This window comes from Dipodomys spectabilis, unplaced genomic scaffold, assembly GCF_019054845.1.
Source record: "Dipodomys spectabilis isolate Male_0828 unplaced genomic scaffold, ASM1905484v1 ptg000231l, whole genome shotgun sequence".
NCBI classification, from domain to species: Eukaryota; Metazoa; Chordata; class Mammalia; order Rodentia; family Heteromyidae; genus Dipodomys; species Dipodomys spectabilis.
In genome coordinates, this window is record NW_024870908.1 from 3,034,359 (window position 1) to 3,049,811 (window position 15,453).

The 15,453-nt window shown below is 49.2% G+C and overlaps 1 protein-coding gene across 4 annotated transcripts in view; it reads right to left on the reverse strand.

The window, feature by feature from the left end:
* The window catches only part of Clec16a (C-type lectin domain containing 16A), a 143,590-nt gene that overhangs the window by 103,250 nt on the left and 24,887 nt on the right, over window positions 1-15,453 (reverse strand). For 3 of the 4 annotated variants that reach the window (XM_042698331.1, XM_042698334.1, XM_042698335.1), the window contains exons 9-10: window positions 14,275-14,388; window positions 5,216-5,447 (exon numbers count right to left, since the gene is read on the reverse strand). In XM_042698331.1, coding sequence (XP_042554265.1) covers window positions 5,216-5,447; window positions 14,275-14,388 — 346 coding nt within the window. The remainder of the gene's footprint in view (window positions 1-5,215; window positions 5,448-14,274; window positions 14,389-15,453) is intronic. The other variant, XM_042698333.1, reaches the window with a different exon arrangement.

Here is a 15,453-nt window from a genome sequence, read left to right on the forward strand (position 1 = left end):
AAGGTAGTTTACTTTATGGGCGCCATATTTCCTTCCCAAATGATTGAAGTCGCTTACAAGGCATGATGTGTGGTTAATAAGACAAATCCATAGGAAGTATTCTGAAGCTGTTTACACTTTGCAAAGCCACACCTCCTGCTAGCTGTCAAGGACATCACCTTTGGGCCCTTGCTACATTCCAGAAGGCAATCACCTTCACACCTTGACCAGCCTAGGATGCCTTTCATTCAAATGTGATTCCTCTTTGGTCAGAGAAGCAACAGGCATGACCTCCAAATTTAGGTGTCCTGTCTTCTCTTGACAGCAGGGGAAGGTAGGAGAGAAGCCTTTGTAGGAACTTAAGCGAAGGGGAAGGGAGCTGCTGGGAGCTGCCAGGAACTCAGGCGAGGCCAGGCTGTGACTGGCTTTGGAACCCAGTTGCAAGGTGTGAGTAATGCAGCAAGGATGGAATATGCTAGGGATTTGCAGGCTCCTGCCCTTAGATTACAGTCACCTATCACACTGCAGGAGACTGAACTGGAGTGGGTTTCTGGGCAAGGCATTTGTCAGAGGATACATCCTTGTTTACCTCATTCTGTCTTTGCATCTGATTACAGGCACTAGAAGCTGACAGCCCACATCTCTCCTTCACCTCTCCCACCATTCACAAACACACACTTACCTCCCTCATTACTAGAAAAATGGGTCCTGCCCTCCACCAAGGGCCTCAACTACTACTTGGTGCTCTCATGTTAAGCTAAATGCTGCAGTGTGGAGATTCTCATCATGCCAACACAAGGACTGGACCTCAGGAAGGCCTTCTTCCAGGTAGATGAGGCAGAGGGAAGAGAACTTGCCTCGAGTCACCCAGCTGCTCAAGGACAGGGCCAGGATTTAGACTCCAACTTCCCAACAGTAAGTCCCTCAATCTGAACACAGACAGGCGTTTCAAGATATATGAGGCTAGGTTCCATTTCATTGTAGTTGAGACTTTTTTTTAAAGAAAAGAGGGGGGTGGAAAACCCAGATACTATAGTTCATACCTATAATCCTAGCTATTTGGAATGCTGAGAGTGGAATAACGGGGTCTCAAGAATAGCCTGCAAGAAAAAAAAAAAAAAAAAAAAGAATAGCCTGCAAAAAGTTTAAGACCCTGCCAGGCGCCATTGACTCACACCTGTAATCCTAGCTACACAGGAGGCTGAGCTCTGAGGATCGCAGTTCAAAGCCAGCCCAGGTAGGAAAGTTATTGATGAGATTCATCTCCACTTAACCACCAGAAACTGGAAGTGGTGCTGTGACTTAGTGGTAGAGTGCTAGCCTTGAGCTGAAGAGCTCAGGGCCAGTGCCCAGAGTGCCCAGTGGCCAGAGTTCAAGCCCATGACCGACCAAAAAAAAAAAAAAAAAAAAGACCTCCATTCAACCAATATAAAAAGTGAGGCATAAGAGTGTGCACTTCATTCCAGCTATGCAAGAAATATAAATAGGAGGATCACTAAATAGGAGGATCACAGTCAAGCTAGCCCCAGCAAAAAGTGAGACCTTACTGGAAAGAATAAGAGCAAAAAGGAATGGGGGTGTGACTCAAGTAAGTAGAGCACCTGCCCAGCAAGTGCAAAGCCCTGAGTTCAAAAGCAAAGCGGAAGGTCTAAACTCCCAGGGATCCCTCAATCTCTGCTGACTTTACTCATACCTTTGCTGGAATTCCAGATAAAGAACAGTCTCTGAAGGTCAGGCTCAGGCTGAGCAATGAATACCTACTCATTCCAAAGACAAAAAATAAAAGCCCATCCCTATTGGTTTGAAAGATTCAATCTCTAGCCTCAGGTCTGCTGATTAAGTTATGGCTCTAAGTAAATCAAAAGGAGGCTGTCCTTCCAGTCTGAAGGGCGAGCAGAGTGGGAGACTGCGCACTCCCTGGCAGGTCTGCTTCCTGGGCGGAGCCTGCGCTTCTTTGGTTACAGAGGCTTTGACACCCCTCTTGTTCTTTTAATATTCCACGTCGGCAGACTTGGGGCCCTGTGATTTTTGTGGTTTCAGAATGAATCACCTATTCTTGGGACTGACGGAGAGCACATTTCTTTGCACCCTAGGGATGGGAGTAGATGGATTAGGGGCACACACTCATCTCACACAACTTTCTTGTCTGTGCTTAAATGTGGAGGAGGTGTAATTTCTGGGTGCTGTATTTGTTTTAAAAAAAAAAAACCCACAAAACATTAATGCCATATTCAATACAGATCATTGCAAAACTGTCTTGTGACCAAGTTTTTTGTTTTTTTTTGAGATAGGGTCTTGATAGCTATATCTATATCTGTCCATCTGTAGATAGTCTATAGATAGATAGCCAAGCCCAGAATGCTTCCTGTCTCTCAAGGGCAGGGATTACAGGCTGATGCAACTACACCTAGCTTATTCTTTTTTTTTCTTTTCGGTTGGTTGGTTTTGAACTCAGGGCCAGGGTGCTATCCCTAAGCCTCTTTGTGTTCAAGGCTACTACTCTCCCACTTGAGCCACAGTGCCACTTCCGGTTTTTGAGTGGTTAATTGGAGATAAGAGTCTCATGGGGACTTTTCTGACCAGGATAGCTTCAAACTGCGATCCTCAGATCTCAGCCTCCCGAGTCACTAGGATTACAGGTGTGAGCCACCAGTGCCCGGCTTACTTTATCTTTTTAAGTAGACAGTGTGTTACAGGAATGGAGATAGCAGAGGTAGGGAAAGATTAGTGCCAGCACCTCTTTACATAAGAGTCTGTCCCAACCGGGCTGAATATCATTCACTTCAACACAGTACGGGGGAAGGTGCCTGGCGTCTCCCAGGAGGGAGCACCCAGAGCACAGTGGCTCGATACCCACGCCCTGGCTTCTGATACTGGCGCCTCACATGATTAAAGGATCGGCCACAGGGCCCTGATGCAGGTGTGGCTAAGAGCCACACAGGAACGAACAGCTCCGGGGTGGAGGTGGGGGGCTAGAGGGATGTGGGGGAGACAACACTCCATTGCACCTCAAGCCTAAGGCCAAGAGATCAGAGATATTTCAGAAAGCTCCAAAATGCAGTGCTGCTGCCTGGCAGCATGCGGCCCACAACGGCTGCATACGTAGCTGTGGAGCCATGTAGGAAGATGACAGGCCCATCATGTTTTACACTGATTAATATATTCAAGAAATGACAAGGACGGGGGGAGGAGGGGGGGAGTGTCACTGAAAGCCATGCTTGTCTGAGTTCTGAGGTCAGCAACAGGCCCAAAAACAAGCCCCTTGGGAAATTCTAGGGCCCTGCTTTGGGAGCTGGATGACCCGCCTCCCTGCCCCATCCCCTGCAAGTGGAAGCAGGGCTCAGCACCAGGGAGCCCATCCCAACCCAGCAGCCTTGCTGAGCTGGCCTGCAGCCCCTGCATCCTGGGACAGGGACACTGGGCTCACTGGAGATCCTCTGGGGCCAAGCCTGCCCTGTCCATGCTTCGGTTAGTCACAGCTAAGGTCTGGCTAGAGAGCAGCCCTTAAAAGGGCTGGAATGAAAATAGGCACATCTTTCCAAGACAGAATGGACAAGAACATAGTGTACAAGATGAAGTAAAGCTGTCCACTTTGCCCCCTGCGTGGCCACGCACTGACTAAATTGAGCTTAAACACTCCACCTTTCTTCCTGGTTAAGAAGCACCATAAAATGACTGGCAGAAGCACACGAGTATGATTTACCTACCTTGTGTTTGTCCCTCAACTTCCCCACCAAAGGGACAGCTTTTGGCAAAGGTTGCTCAGGCCAAAAATGAGCTAGGCCAAAATGCTTACTGCTTACTGAACAGGAATCAAAGCAGGCTAGGGAAGTCAGCAGCAAGAAGAGACTATGAGGCACCGGGGCCAAGTCTTGGTCACATTTATTGACATGTAAGCATGGCATTTGCTGACATGGGCTAAGAAAATAAATCCTAATAGCCAGGCACCATTAGCTCACGCCTGTAATCCCAGTTACTTAGAAGACTGAGATCTGAGGATCACAGTTCAAAGCCAGCCCTGGAGAGAAAATCTGTAAGACTCCTATCTCCACCTAATCACCAGAAACCCGGAAGTGGCACTGTGGCTCAAAGTGGTAGAGTGCTAGCTTTGAGCGGAAAAAGCTCAGGGACAGCTCCCAGGTCCTGAGTTCAAGCCCCATGACTGACAAAAAGAAGATCCTAACAGGGCCTGAGAATGGGGACAGCAGGGCATGTCCTGGTTTGTCTAGAGGCAAAGGGTACCCCAGTCTGTGCTTCAATTCAGAAGCCCTGCGATGAGGCTTCAGACTCACTACTACCAGCCTAGCGCTGACGGAGCTCCATGCCCCACAGCCCCGCAGGCCACAGCCAGGCTGCTCAGGAGAGGGTGCACCTGTCCCATTGTGTGTGGCTAGACCTCCAACGTATGCTTGGTGCCCCCTTGCCACATCATCACCACTACCACCATCACTACCACCACCACTACCACCACCACCACCACCACCACCATTCCCCCTGCCCCAAGCTGCAGCCAGAGGTACCGTGTGTGGCTGTTAGCCTGGTCCATGACTTGGGCATCTGGCTGGTTCAAGTACATTTCCTGCCAGCACAAATGCTATCTAGTTCAGGCAGTATCATTTCGGAATGTGAGCCTGTGGATCCCAGGCAGAGCAAAAAAGGAAGGAAGGGCCCTGCCAACCTAGTGTGCCTAAGCTGCACAAGTGTGCCTCCCGCACACACGGGGGAAGCAGGGGACTGTGAGTGCACCGACTCCATGAAAGCCAGATCTGTTCCAATAGGTAATTTCATTAAATGTGGGCCTCTTCCCACAGTGCCTGGGTGCGTATCAATAAAGATGAGGGAAGATGGTGACAGTAATGATGAGAGGTAGCTGCATAATAAATACCTAGAGAGCATGCAGTACAGGCCAAGCTCTGTGCTGGGCAGAGCAGGTGTATTCTTTCATTAATTCTCTGCAGAGCACCACAAAGTGGGGGCCCTTGTGGCCCTCTTTGTACTGACAGGAAGCCTTGCTCCAGGCCCCCACCTGACCAGGATGGGTTTGGCCCTAGACCTGCTGGGACCGCCCCCAGCTGCCTCTGAATGGCTGTGCTGTCTAGATGAGGTACACTGGTGGGCAGCAGGCACGAGCGGAAGCACCCACAGGGTACACGTGGGGCAGAAGTGACAGAGGACACAGACGGCAGCCGGTGGCTACAGCGGCGGGGTGCAGGGTGCTGTTCTTGGGTGCACTCACCTTCGCGCTCCCCACTCGTCTTCATGCCTTTTGAACCACCCTCTGTACCTTTAGCCTTCTCGGAGTCTTCCTGGCCATCCTCGGGGGGCCCTTTCTCCTCATCTTCTTCCTCCCCAACATTTTTGTAGTTGGGTCTTTTTTGCACCCGCCTCTTGCCCTTGTGCTTGTTCATCTCAAGGGACCGCTCAAGCGTCTCGGTGGGTTTAATGAAGCACCGGATGCTGGGCTTGGTCTAGGACAGTCCAAGAAAAGCAACAGATGAAGTGGAAGGCAGGGCTCTCCCTGGATGCTAGGAGGCCGCCCGGGAAGTCATGCTCAAACCATGGCCCTGGCTTAGTGCTGAGATGACCAATATCACTGTCACCATCAAATGACCAGCTGCCCCCTCCCTTCTTATGCCAGTGCTGAGTTCTGAACTCAGCTGTCCCTTTGCTCTTTTACTCAAGGTTGGCACTCTATCACCTGATCCACACCTCTACTTCCAGCTTCGTAGCAGTTAATTGGACTTTTCTGCCCATGCAGCTTTTGAGCCTCAATCCTCAGATCTCAGCCTCCTGAGTAGCTGTGATTACAGGTGTGCCCACGCCAGCCACCTTTACCACTCAGTCCTGCAACCAAAATGTTGTCTTTCATCCACCAGAGCTGTGCTCCCAAATACTAGTTGTCACAGCTTTCCTGCTCTTGCTCTTCCAGAGAGCTCTCACTGTGCATCTATAGTACCCAACCAGACAGCACCAGTGTCCCCACATTACAGTGCAGAAGCCAAGCTCTGAGGTCAACATAGCCAGGATAGGAGTGGATGGGCTCCAAACTGACATTCCACCTGCACATCTGGCTTTGCTGTCAGACTTAACTTAAAAAAAAAATGTGATAGTGTTAATAAACATTTGTCATTGTTGAAGAACAGGTTGCCAAAAACTTAGTCAAATATGCTGGTGTGTGTGGAATAAAGCAGTTTGGCTCCTCTGGAAAAGTCAAGCAGTGTCTTACATGCTTTATTGCACATGGACTGACCCAGCAATTCCGCTCCCAACTACCTGCCCCAAAGATGAAAACTTTTGTCACTTGTGTAACAACAACCTGAGTATGAGAGAAAAACATGGGGTGTTCTTCACACAAGAGTATTACCTGAAAATCAAAATGAATTAAGTAATCACATATGCTACAACAGGAATGAGTTTTCTTTTAATGGATGATGTAAAAGACCACATACTGTATGATTCTACAAGTCAAAGGTCCACACATACTGTGGATCAATGCTATCATTAACTTTAAATTTACATTAAGTTCATTTTCTTTATTGGTTGATTGATTGATTGAGGTGGTGGTCTTAGGGAAGAACTCAGGATCTAAAGTTCAATGCTGGATGATCAGTCTACCACTGAGCTACAAATGAGCTATTGTAGGAATAACTGTGCATTAGTTCAGGAAGAGAACACCAGCATGCTTTGCTACTAAAGGGATAAGAATGACTGCATGGCACACTGCATGCAGTCCCTCCCATGCCAGCTCTCCTTAGAAGGGGAGCCAGGTAAGTACTGGCAGTGAGCAAACACCAGCTCACTCCAAAGCATGTTCTCCCTATTAAACAGAGAGGCTTCAAAGAGCAAAGAAATGTCCCATTATTAGGGTTCATTTCCCATATTCCTCTATCTGTCTTTCTTACAGCCATGATATATAAGAATATGGGTCCATTTTAGAGTTGAGAGAATCAGGCTCAGAAGAGTCTGTAGCTATTGAGCCCAAGAGCCAGAATCTGACCAAGTTTGCTTGTCTCCAAAGCCCAGGTTCAAAGCAGCCAGGCCACAACCTTAGTCCTCACCATCTGCTCAGGATGGCAATGAAAACAGGGGGAGGGAAAGAACCCGGAGTGCAGGAGCCTCTCTTCCTCTCCCAAATCAGAGCCTGAGCAGAGGCTCGAGAGCCCTGGATGACCTGAGTGCCCAGTCATTGCTTTTGAACACTCTCCCAGCTGGGTACTCAAGGGAGCACTGGGTGTTTACAAGCTTCCTCCTCACTAAACCCTCCCCTCCCCACTCCCCCTCACACATATACACAGGAGTCTGTCTCCCCTGCAGAGGCCTGGCCCAACTTTCCTCTATCCAAATGGAATGCACAGGGCCCAGAAATCTGTTGGTTCTTTTTACTTGGAGCAAAGCAGGCAGACACAGTACTGGGAGGGGAGCAGAGCCCACCAGCCTGGTAGCCACACTGGCATCTGATTGTCCCCTGCCTGGCTGGAGCCAGCCATTTCTGAGTGCATTGTGATCGTTCTCAAGAGGAAGGGAGTCAGGTGGTTTGGAGTTTTGCTTCCAAACCTAAAATAGACATGCTATATTGCCCAAAATTAAAAAACAAAAATAAGTGTTTCTCCAGGAGCAGAGATTCAGTTCCATATTTAGTGCTCATTTTAAAGTCTAACTACAAGCTTCTGTATGCAGAGGTACTGGCCTGTCATCCCAGGAGCTGGGACAAGAAAAAAAAAAAAAATATATATATATATATATGCAAGAAGACGGTGTTTAGAGAGGAGCAGAGACAAAGGAAATTGATTGTTTAGGGCAGGATTTTGATGGTAGTGCTCTTCTCTTTGCAGACTGGATAATGTTCAGACATCATTTTGTCATTAAGAAAAAAAGTTTTAGAATAAACTTTTCCATTATCCTGATATAGATTATCTATCTTATGAATTTACCCCCAAAGAGTCACCAATTATATTGTGGGGGCCACTGCATGTTGCCAATAAGTGGAGAATGTTCAGGCACACAAATCAATTTCAATAGTGCTCCCAACAAAACCCAATTGGGAGGTGAATTAGCATCCAAATGCAAACATTCATTTTTATTTACCCACTTTGGACTATTCCACCACAAAGATGACAGATAAATTGAGATGGGGTAGCGCTGCTCAGGAAAGGCGGAGGAGGGCGCGTTGCAGATGCCAATGACCAGGGCCTGGATCAGAAGCAGGCTGAGCACGCAATGCCTGACAGACATATCCATCAGAGCCCGTTTGGGATCCTGACCGAAGGCAGCCCTGTGTGCTCCTCCCCCCAACCTCAACCCAGCAAGGGAGGACTGTAGGATAAAGTGACTCCCTTCCCCCATCACTGCCTTCTCCTGGGGAGTCTGAACACATGGCATGCCAAGAGACAGCTGCCAAACGCAGAAAACCTAGACCAACCCTTGAAGACAGACAAGTCCAACAGATGGGTGTAGAAATCCTTCCCTAAACTATGTGGGCTCCACTGTGCAGGATAAACGGCAGAACTGAGAGAAAGACAAAGGGCTCGGGCCATCAGAGAGCTCCGATCCCCAGAGCAGTTCATCAACCTTGTCAGAAACATGGGATGAGTAATTCTGGCCTCTGAGAACCCAGGAGCATTCCTTCAGGCTAAGACCACAGCTCATGGGGTCACCTGGAGCTGGTGTCCTTGGTGACAGCGGCAGTGTCCTTGGACAGAAGTACTGGCCAGTTCCCCAGGCAGCAGCCGCCGCAGCAGTGTGAGCCTCTGGGAGGCCAGTGTGGTACTGGGCCACTGTGTGGCCTCTCCAGCCAGCCACTAAAAGACACTGCTCACGACAGAGCAGCCGAGGGTGGGGGGACAGTGCTGTGCACCTGTGCTCCCCTCACGGGCTTCTCAACTCCTCCCTAGGGGAGGAAGGAAAGCAGTGGCTGCTAAGAAACCAGGAAAAAGGGCCTGAGGGCACCAGGCAGACCCCCTCGGGGAAAATCAAATAAAGAACCGGAATAGGGAGAAAGAAACTGGTGGCCACAGTGGGCTGGAAAGGGAAGGGGAGAGTGCTTGGCCCTGGGGATCTGTGTGGATGGGCAGGAGCTGTCGTGAGGAGAAAAACCAGACTGAGGAGAAACCTTCCCAGGCTCCCAGCGTTCACACAGCTCTGCTGAGGGATTACCACAGGGCAAGCAGACATCAGACAGACGAACGTGGGTGACGCATGGGGGCGTGTTACACAAGCCAGTGAAACAAAGTCCAAACACATCCAGAATGCACAACAGCACAGCATCAGAGAGGGGACTGAGAATGAACCCCAAGAGGCAACAGGCACATCCAGGTCAACATCTGTACTCTGAGACAGGAAGCCCTTCCGTCCCTGAGTCCTTATACCACCTGCTGCCAGCCAGCCAGCCAGCCAGCAGTGACGGATCTGCACTTCCTGGGATTAAGCCTGGTGGATAAGTCAGCAGGCACAGAGGGCACACAGTGTGTGAAGTTCCACGTCACCCAACGCTGCTATTGTCCCTGATGAGACAACAGCTTTGCCTTGGAGGTGCCTCCAAGGGAAGCACTGTGTGTTTCCATCAGTCCAGCCCCCAGCTCAGCAGCCAAGGGAGGAAGGCCTCAAACTGGGAGCGTGAGGGCACTGCACAGCCTCAGAAGCTGTGATTACTGTTACAGTAACATCTATGACATGCACACTGGGTGCCAGGTGCAGAATAAGCAGCACGCCCAGCATGGAATTCTCACTGCCAACATGAGCCCGTGCAAACACAAGCACAAGTGAACATGAGCACAAATGAACACAAGCACATGGGAAGAAGAGCACAAGAAAGGCAGAGGCCTGGAGGTGGAAACTCAGCCCTGGGATCCTAGAAGATGAGCAGCGGGCATCAGAGACACCTCAATGGCTCAGAGTACTAGGCTGCCTCCTATGGTGGCAGGTGGAACAGCACCAAGCATGGGCTCTGACACACCCCCTCCACCAAGGACCTGGAGCAGGCAGCTCCAGAGGCACTCAGAGCCAGCACACTAACTGATGTCATTCCCACACTGGCACCTCCTGAGCACCTTGGCAAGCCCCACAATGACGCCATCCCCGCCTCTCCATGGGGGTGGGTGGAAAGCCAGTGCAGGGGGCACACTTCAGTGGTGTGCCAGCCAACCTCTGAGCACAGGTGCACTATAGACATATGCCGGGGGGAAGGTGGGCACGAATACAGAAACCAAGGGAACTCTTTTAGAGACCTGGGACAAAAAAAAAAACAAAAAACAAAATAAAACAAAACAAAAACTTCTCTATAGAAAAGGATCCTGACAGGCTTGATGACACATGCCTGAAATCCTAGGACTCAAGGTGAAAGCAGGAAGGTCTCAAGTTCAAGGTTAGTCAGGGTTACATAGCAAGACTCTACCTCCAAAAAAATAAAAAATACAAATAGTAGCTGAATGCTGCAGGCTCATACCTGTAACCTTAGCTACTCAGGAAGCTGAGATTTGAGAATCACAGTTTGAAGCCAGCCTGGGCAAGAAATTTCATGGACTCTTATATCCACTTAAGCAGCAAAATGCTGGAAGTAGAGCTGTGGCTGAAGTGGTACAGTGCTAGCCTTGAGCAAAAAAACTAAGGGATGGCATCCAGGCCCTGAGTTCAAGTCCCAGTATTGGCACAAAATGTAAAAATAAAATAAAATAAAGTACCCACAGGTAATGAATGATGCATACCCCAAATTTTAATCTATATCCATTTTACAACATTCCCATGTTAGCTTCTTGCGGCTTCCCCACAAGAAGCACTCTGTCCCACATTAAGCTGGCAACAAGAATTGCCTTTAAGCAGGAACCACATGATTTTAATGCACAGATGAATTTCAATTAGATGCTTATCTGACCATGCTGATCTGTGTTAAGTTTAACCCTAAATTACAGTCTTTCTGAGTAACTCTGCTCTCCTCTTTGCTTCTCTCTCCAATTTTGGTTGGTTTGGTGAGAGTCTGCTAGTAAAAATGAAGTAATACCAGTAACTTATCTACATATTACGGGAAGGAGAAAGTAGGTTAAAAAAGACCAAGAAACTTAAAACAAGTTTGATCAACCACATCCGAGCCAGGCAGGAAACAATAGGAGACTGTTCTCACTCACAGGGAAGGAAGGTAAATCATACAGGACTATTGTCAAACAAGTCCCAGATGACAAGCACCTTGTCCAAGCCCTTCCCGGATTTCAGCTGCAGGCCTCAGAACACAAGCATCTTTGATGGCAGTGGAAAGGCTGTCCCTGGAAGGAGGGAACTGACAAATGACACTTTCACTTGAGCCACAGCCGCTCCTTCCAGGCCAGAGTCTGGATCTCAGTTCAGGCATTTGCCACAGCCACTGTGGGTCCCATAGTGGAGGTGAGACCATCCCTGCAAGAGGCCATCAGGAGAAAGGAAAATGTCTGAACCCTTCCTCTGATGAAAAGGTTCAGCTGAGAGGCAGCCAGTGACCTACAATGTGGTTTTGCTCCAGTCTGTATCCAGCTACGGTCCTGCAAGATGCCACCATGGGCCAACTCTGACACAGATTCTGCATCATTTCTTACAATTGCATGCAAATCCATACTATCTTAGTAAAAATAAATAAATAAATAGGTGTTGCTGGGCACCAATGGTTCACACCTGTAATCCCAGTACTCAGTAGGCTAAAATCTGAGAATCACAGTTTGAAACCAGCCCCCAAAGAAAAGTCTATTAGACTCTTATTTCCAATTACCCACCAAGAAGCCAAAAGTAGAAATGTGGCTAAAGTGGTATATCACCAGTCTTGAGTGAAGAAGCTAAAGGACAGTTCAAGCCCAGTACCAGCACTAAAATAAATAAATACATACATAAATATTATTTGGCAATTCAGAAAATAGACAATTTGGCAATTGAAGCAAGCAACCTACCAGGCAGGTTCTGGATACTTAAGATTGCTCTTCTCTCCTCTCCCCCAGTGATTGCACCTGCCAGGCAAATGCTGCCTGTCAAGTGATGGCATACAAACTCTTTTTTTTTTTTGTCACTTGTGGGGCTTGAACTCTGGGCCTAGGCATTGTCCCTGTGTTCTTCAGCTCTAGGCCAGCACTCTACCACTTGAATCACAGTGTCACTTCCGGTTTTCTGGTGGTTAATTGGCGGTAAGAGTCTCACGGACTTTCCTGCCTTGACTGGCTTTGAACCAGGATACTCAGATCTCAGCCTCCTAAGTATCTAGAATCACAGCCAAGATTCACCTAGCTCCCAGTGTCATACAAACTCTTGCCCAGGTCTTTGATTATTTTTGCCCTTGAGAAAAGGGAAAGATCTTGCCATTGTCTTTCATCTGGGCTGGCCTCAAACTTGAGATCTTTCTGCCTGTTTCCTGATTAGCTGGGATTACAGATGGGCCTGAATATATTTTCTCTACACCCTTACCAGTGGCCTCCAGAGTCAGGCTTGCTATGCTTGCCAACTGGGGTAAAGTACCTTGTCCAAGGTCTCCTGAACGGGAGGGCATGTGGGAGGTCTGACCTGGCACTCATTTAGCAGTGCTGGCTTAAGAAGTTGCAGAGGAATAATACTTTTAGCCCAATAAACACCCAGTCAACCACTCACTGCCCAGACCATGCGCTGTTGCAAGCAGGAGCCCGGAGGCTTCGTTCCAGTTCAACACTGGTCACTGAACCTCCCGGCCAAATCCTCTCACAAATACTTCTCCTTCCCTCCGAGCACATGGAAGACTTGAGATGGGACATTTATCGGTACATTAATCTGGAGGTGGGACATTTATCTGTTCCACATCCACCTCCTCTGGGGCTGTAACACACCAGTGATACACTAGAGACAATGATTTGGTATATCCCCACAAAGACCCAAAGAAAGGGTTTGAAATGAACCAAGACCAGACTAGGCATGAAAGGACTCCTTTGAATTCAGCCCAACCAACCAATGCCACCAAGGACAGAAGGTTTCCGGGAACCTCCCTACAATAGCAAAATGGCCTGGCTAGCCAGCTGCACACCTGAAAGAAGAGCAGGGTACTCCCTGCAATGATGGCCTTGTCTGTAGGATCACATTACACACACACACACACACACACACACACACACACGCACGCACACACACACAGGCACTGGTCCACGGCCCAGCTTGAATACCTGGCTGCTGAGAGACAGCATCATCAAACACTCTGGGATCATCTTGACACATATGCCAAGTCCAGGCTGTAGCCAACTTAACAATAGACATTGTGCTGGCCACAGGAGGGTAGAGGGTTGAGCTCTCTGACATGGGAGAAGCAGGCCTAGGCCTTGTAGGTTGTAGGTGTGGGTACATACATAGGGATGGAGAAACACAGGACTGGTGGAAGATGAGTGTGTTGGGTCAGTACCATGAAGCCTGGAGCTCAAAATACCACAGAAGGGCAGGATGGTGGCAGGAGTAATTGCAGCAGGATAGCCCAGGGGACGCGTGGAAGAACAGGGTGGAGGTGGGGAAGATTGTGAAGGGGAAGAAACACAGGGACATCACTCATCAGTGTATGGAGAAGGGCGGGGGGGGGGTGCGGGGGGTGTCACAGTCCTGGCCATCAGGGACATCCCTCATCAGTGTATGAAGTGCAACCCACAGGACACAGACACAGACATGTACCACCTCCTCTATAGTTCAGTGATAATCTAAAACTGCAGAGACTGGACACAAAAATGCAGATTTCTTTTAGCTACTGGTGGCTCATGCCTATAAATCTAGCTCAGGAGGCTGAGATGTGAGGATCAGAGTTGGAAGTCAGCTCAGGCTGAAAAAAGTGTGTGGGACTAATCTCTAATTAACCACCAACTGGTAGAGTGTCAGCCTTGAGTGAAAAACCTAAGCAAGAGCACAAAGCCCAAAATTCAACCCTAATACCAACACAAAACAAAACAACAACAGCTTCTCTGGAAATGATGAAGACCTGGCAATACCACACCTGCCCTCCTGCAGAACTGCAGGTCAGGTAGGGTCTGGGAGGTAAGAGCTATTTATACCACCCCACACACGCCCCCCCCCCCCATCATTCCCAGACTGTCTCTGCTTGATATCTGCAGACCTGTGCCTTGCCAGTGACACAGCCTGACAGTAACACACGGTCAAATCCACTGCTGACCCCTGACCCAGAGCTCCCCGGGTTGCACTTCCGCACACAGATCTGTTCCTTGGATCCCAGAGCAGCTTAGGCATCATCACTGCTGTATAAGCAGAACGTCAGTATCGGATTTAGTGTTTCATTGATGAGCAAAAGGAGTCATGAATGGCTTATCACATCCTCAAAGGGAGACTTACAGAACTCCTCTGAATGTCCTGTGCAGGCTTAGCATATGTCTCAGACAGATCACCGTTCAGAATGACTTCAGCGAGCGAGTTCACCAGCGGGGCATGGTGTATAATGAGGAAGACCTGGGGACAAAGGAGAGAGGGGCCCGTGTATTCCAGACTGCAATCTCCCCATGCCTTCCCACGCTGATCAGAAACACCCAGGCTGGGTTACAGGGGACCAGAGGACAGGTCATGACTGGGAGAAATGAGCTCTCCTCCAGACTCCTGCCTATGTGGCTGGCTGATTATCTGAGGAAGGAAGTGTATTCGAGCCAGACTGTCCCTTCTGGCTGGGGTAAGCCAACTCTGGTCAGAGTGGAGAAATGTGGGAAAGAAACGGCCAAAGCAGCACACCCCTTTCTTTCCATTAAACTCAATTATGGTTAAGACCGGAAGGCTTTGTCCCAATGCTTCCACTATACAGAAAGGCACTAGAGATCCTGTCTGTCACTGAAACTGTCCAGTCCCTGTCTCCAGTCCCTGCCTCAAACTGGGATTTCATGGCAGTGTTGCAGGTGTGGGAACTGAAGAAGAAAAGCCAGAGTAGCCGGAGGCCCACACGGATGTACCAGGCTCTGGGCTGTCCATGGGCCCGCTCCCCACTCTGTTGCCAAGGCTCAGAGGAGGGGTGTTAGGAATCAGGGGACTCCAGACTTCCCTGCAGAGCTGGCCGCTTCACACCAGCTCCCTTGACTTAAAATATAACAATAGATGGGCATAGCACATGTTGTGTCCACCCGCCCTGTAGACAGTGTACTCAGGGTTTGGGCCTTAAGTGTGCCGAGAACAGGGTGGGGGTTGGGCACTAATGAGGCACTGGGGCTTTGTGGAGGGGGCTGTCCTACTCTGCATCGCAGGACACTCAGCAGCACCCCTGACCACTCCCCACGGGAGGCCAAGAGCACCCCCTCCCTCAGGACAACTAAGATTATCTTCAGACCTTGACCAGTGCCTCTGGGGGGCAGAGAACACTAGGACAGTAGTCTCTGGGGGCAGAGAAGATACCAAAAACCTGAGCTTGGAAAGAAGAAAGCTGGTTTAATGCTTTAGCTTTAAAAAACAAACAAACAAACAAAAACCCTTTTATTAAAAAGTATGTTGCAGGGCTGGGAAGGTGGCTCAGTGGTAGAGTGCTTGACTTGCATG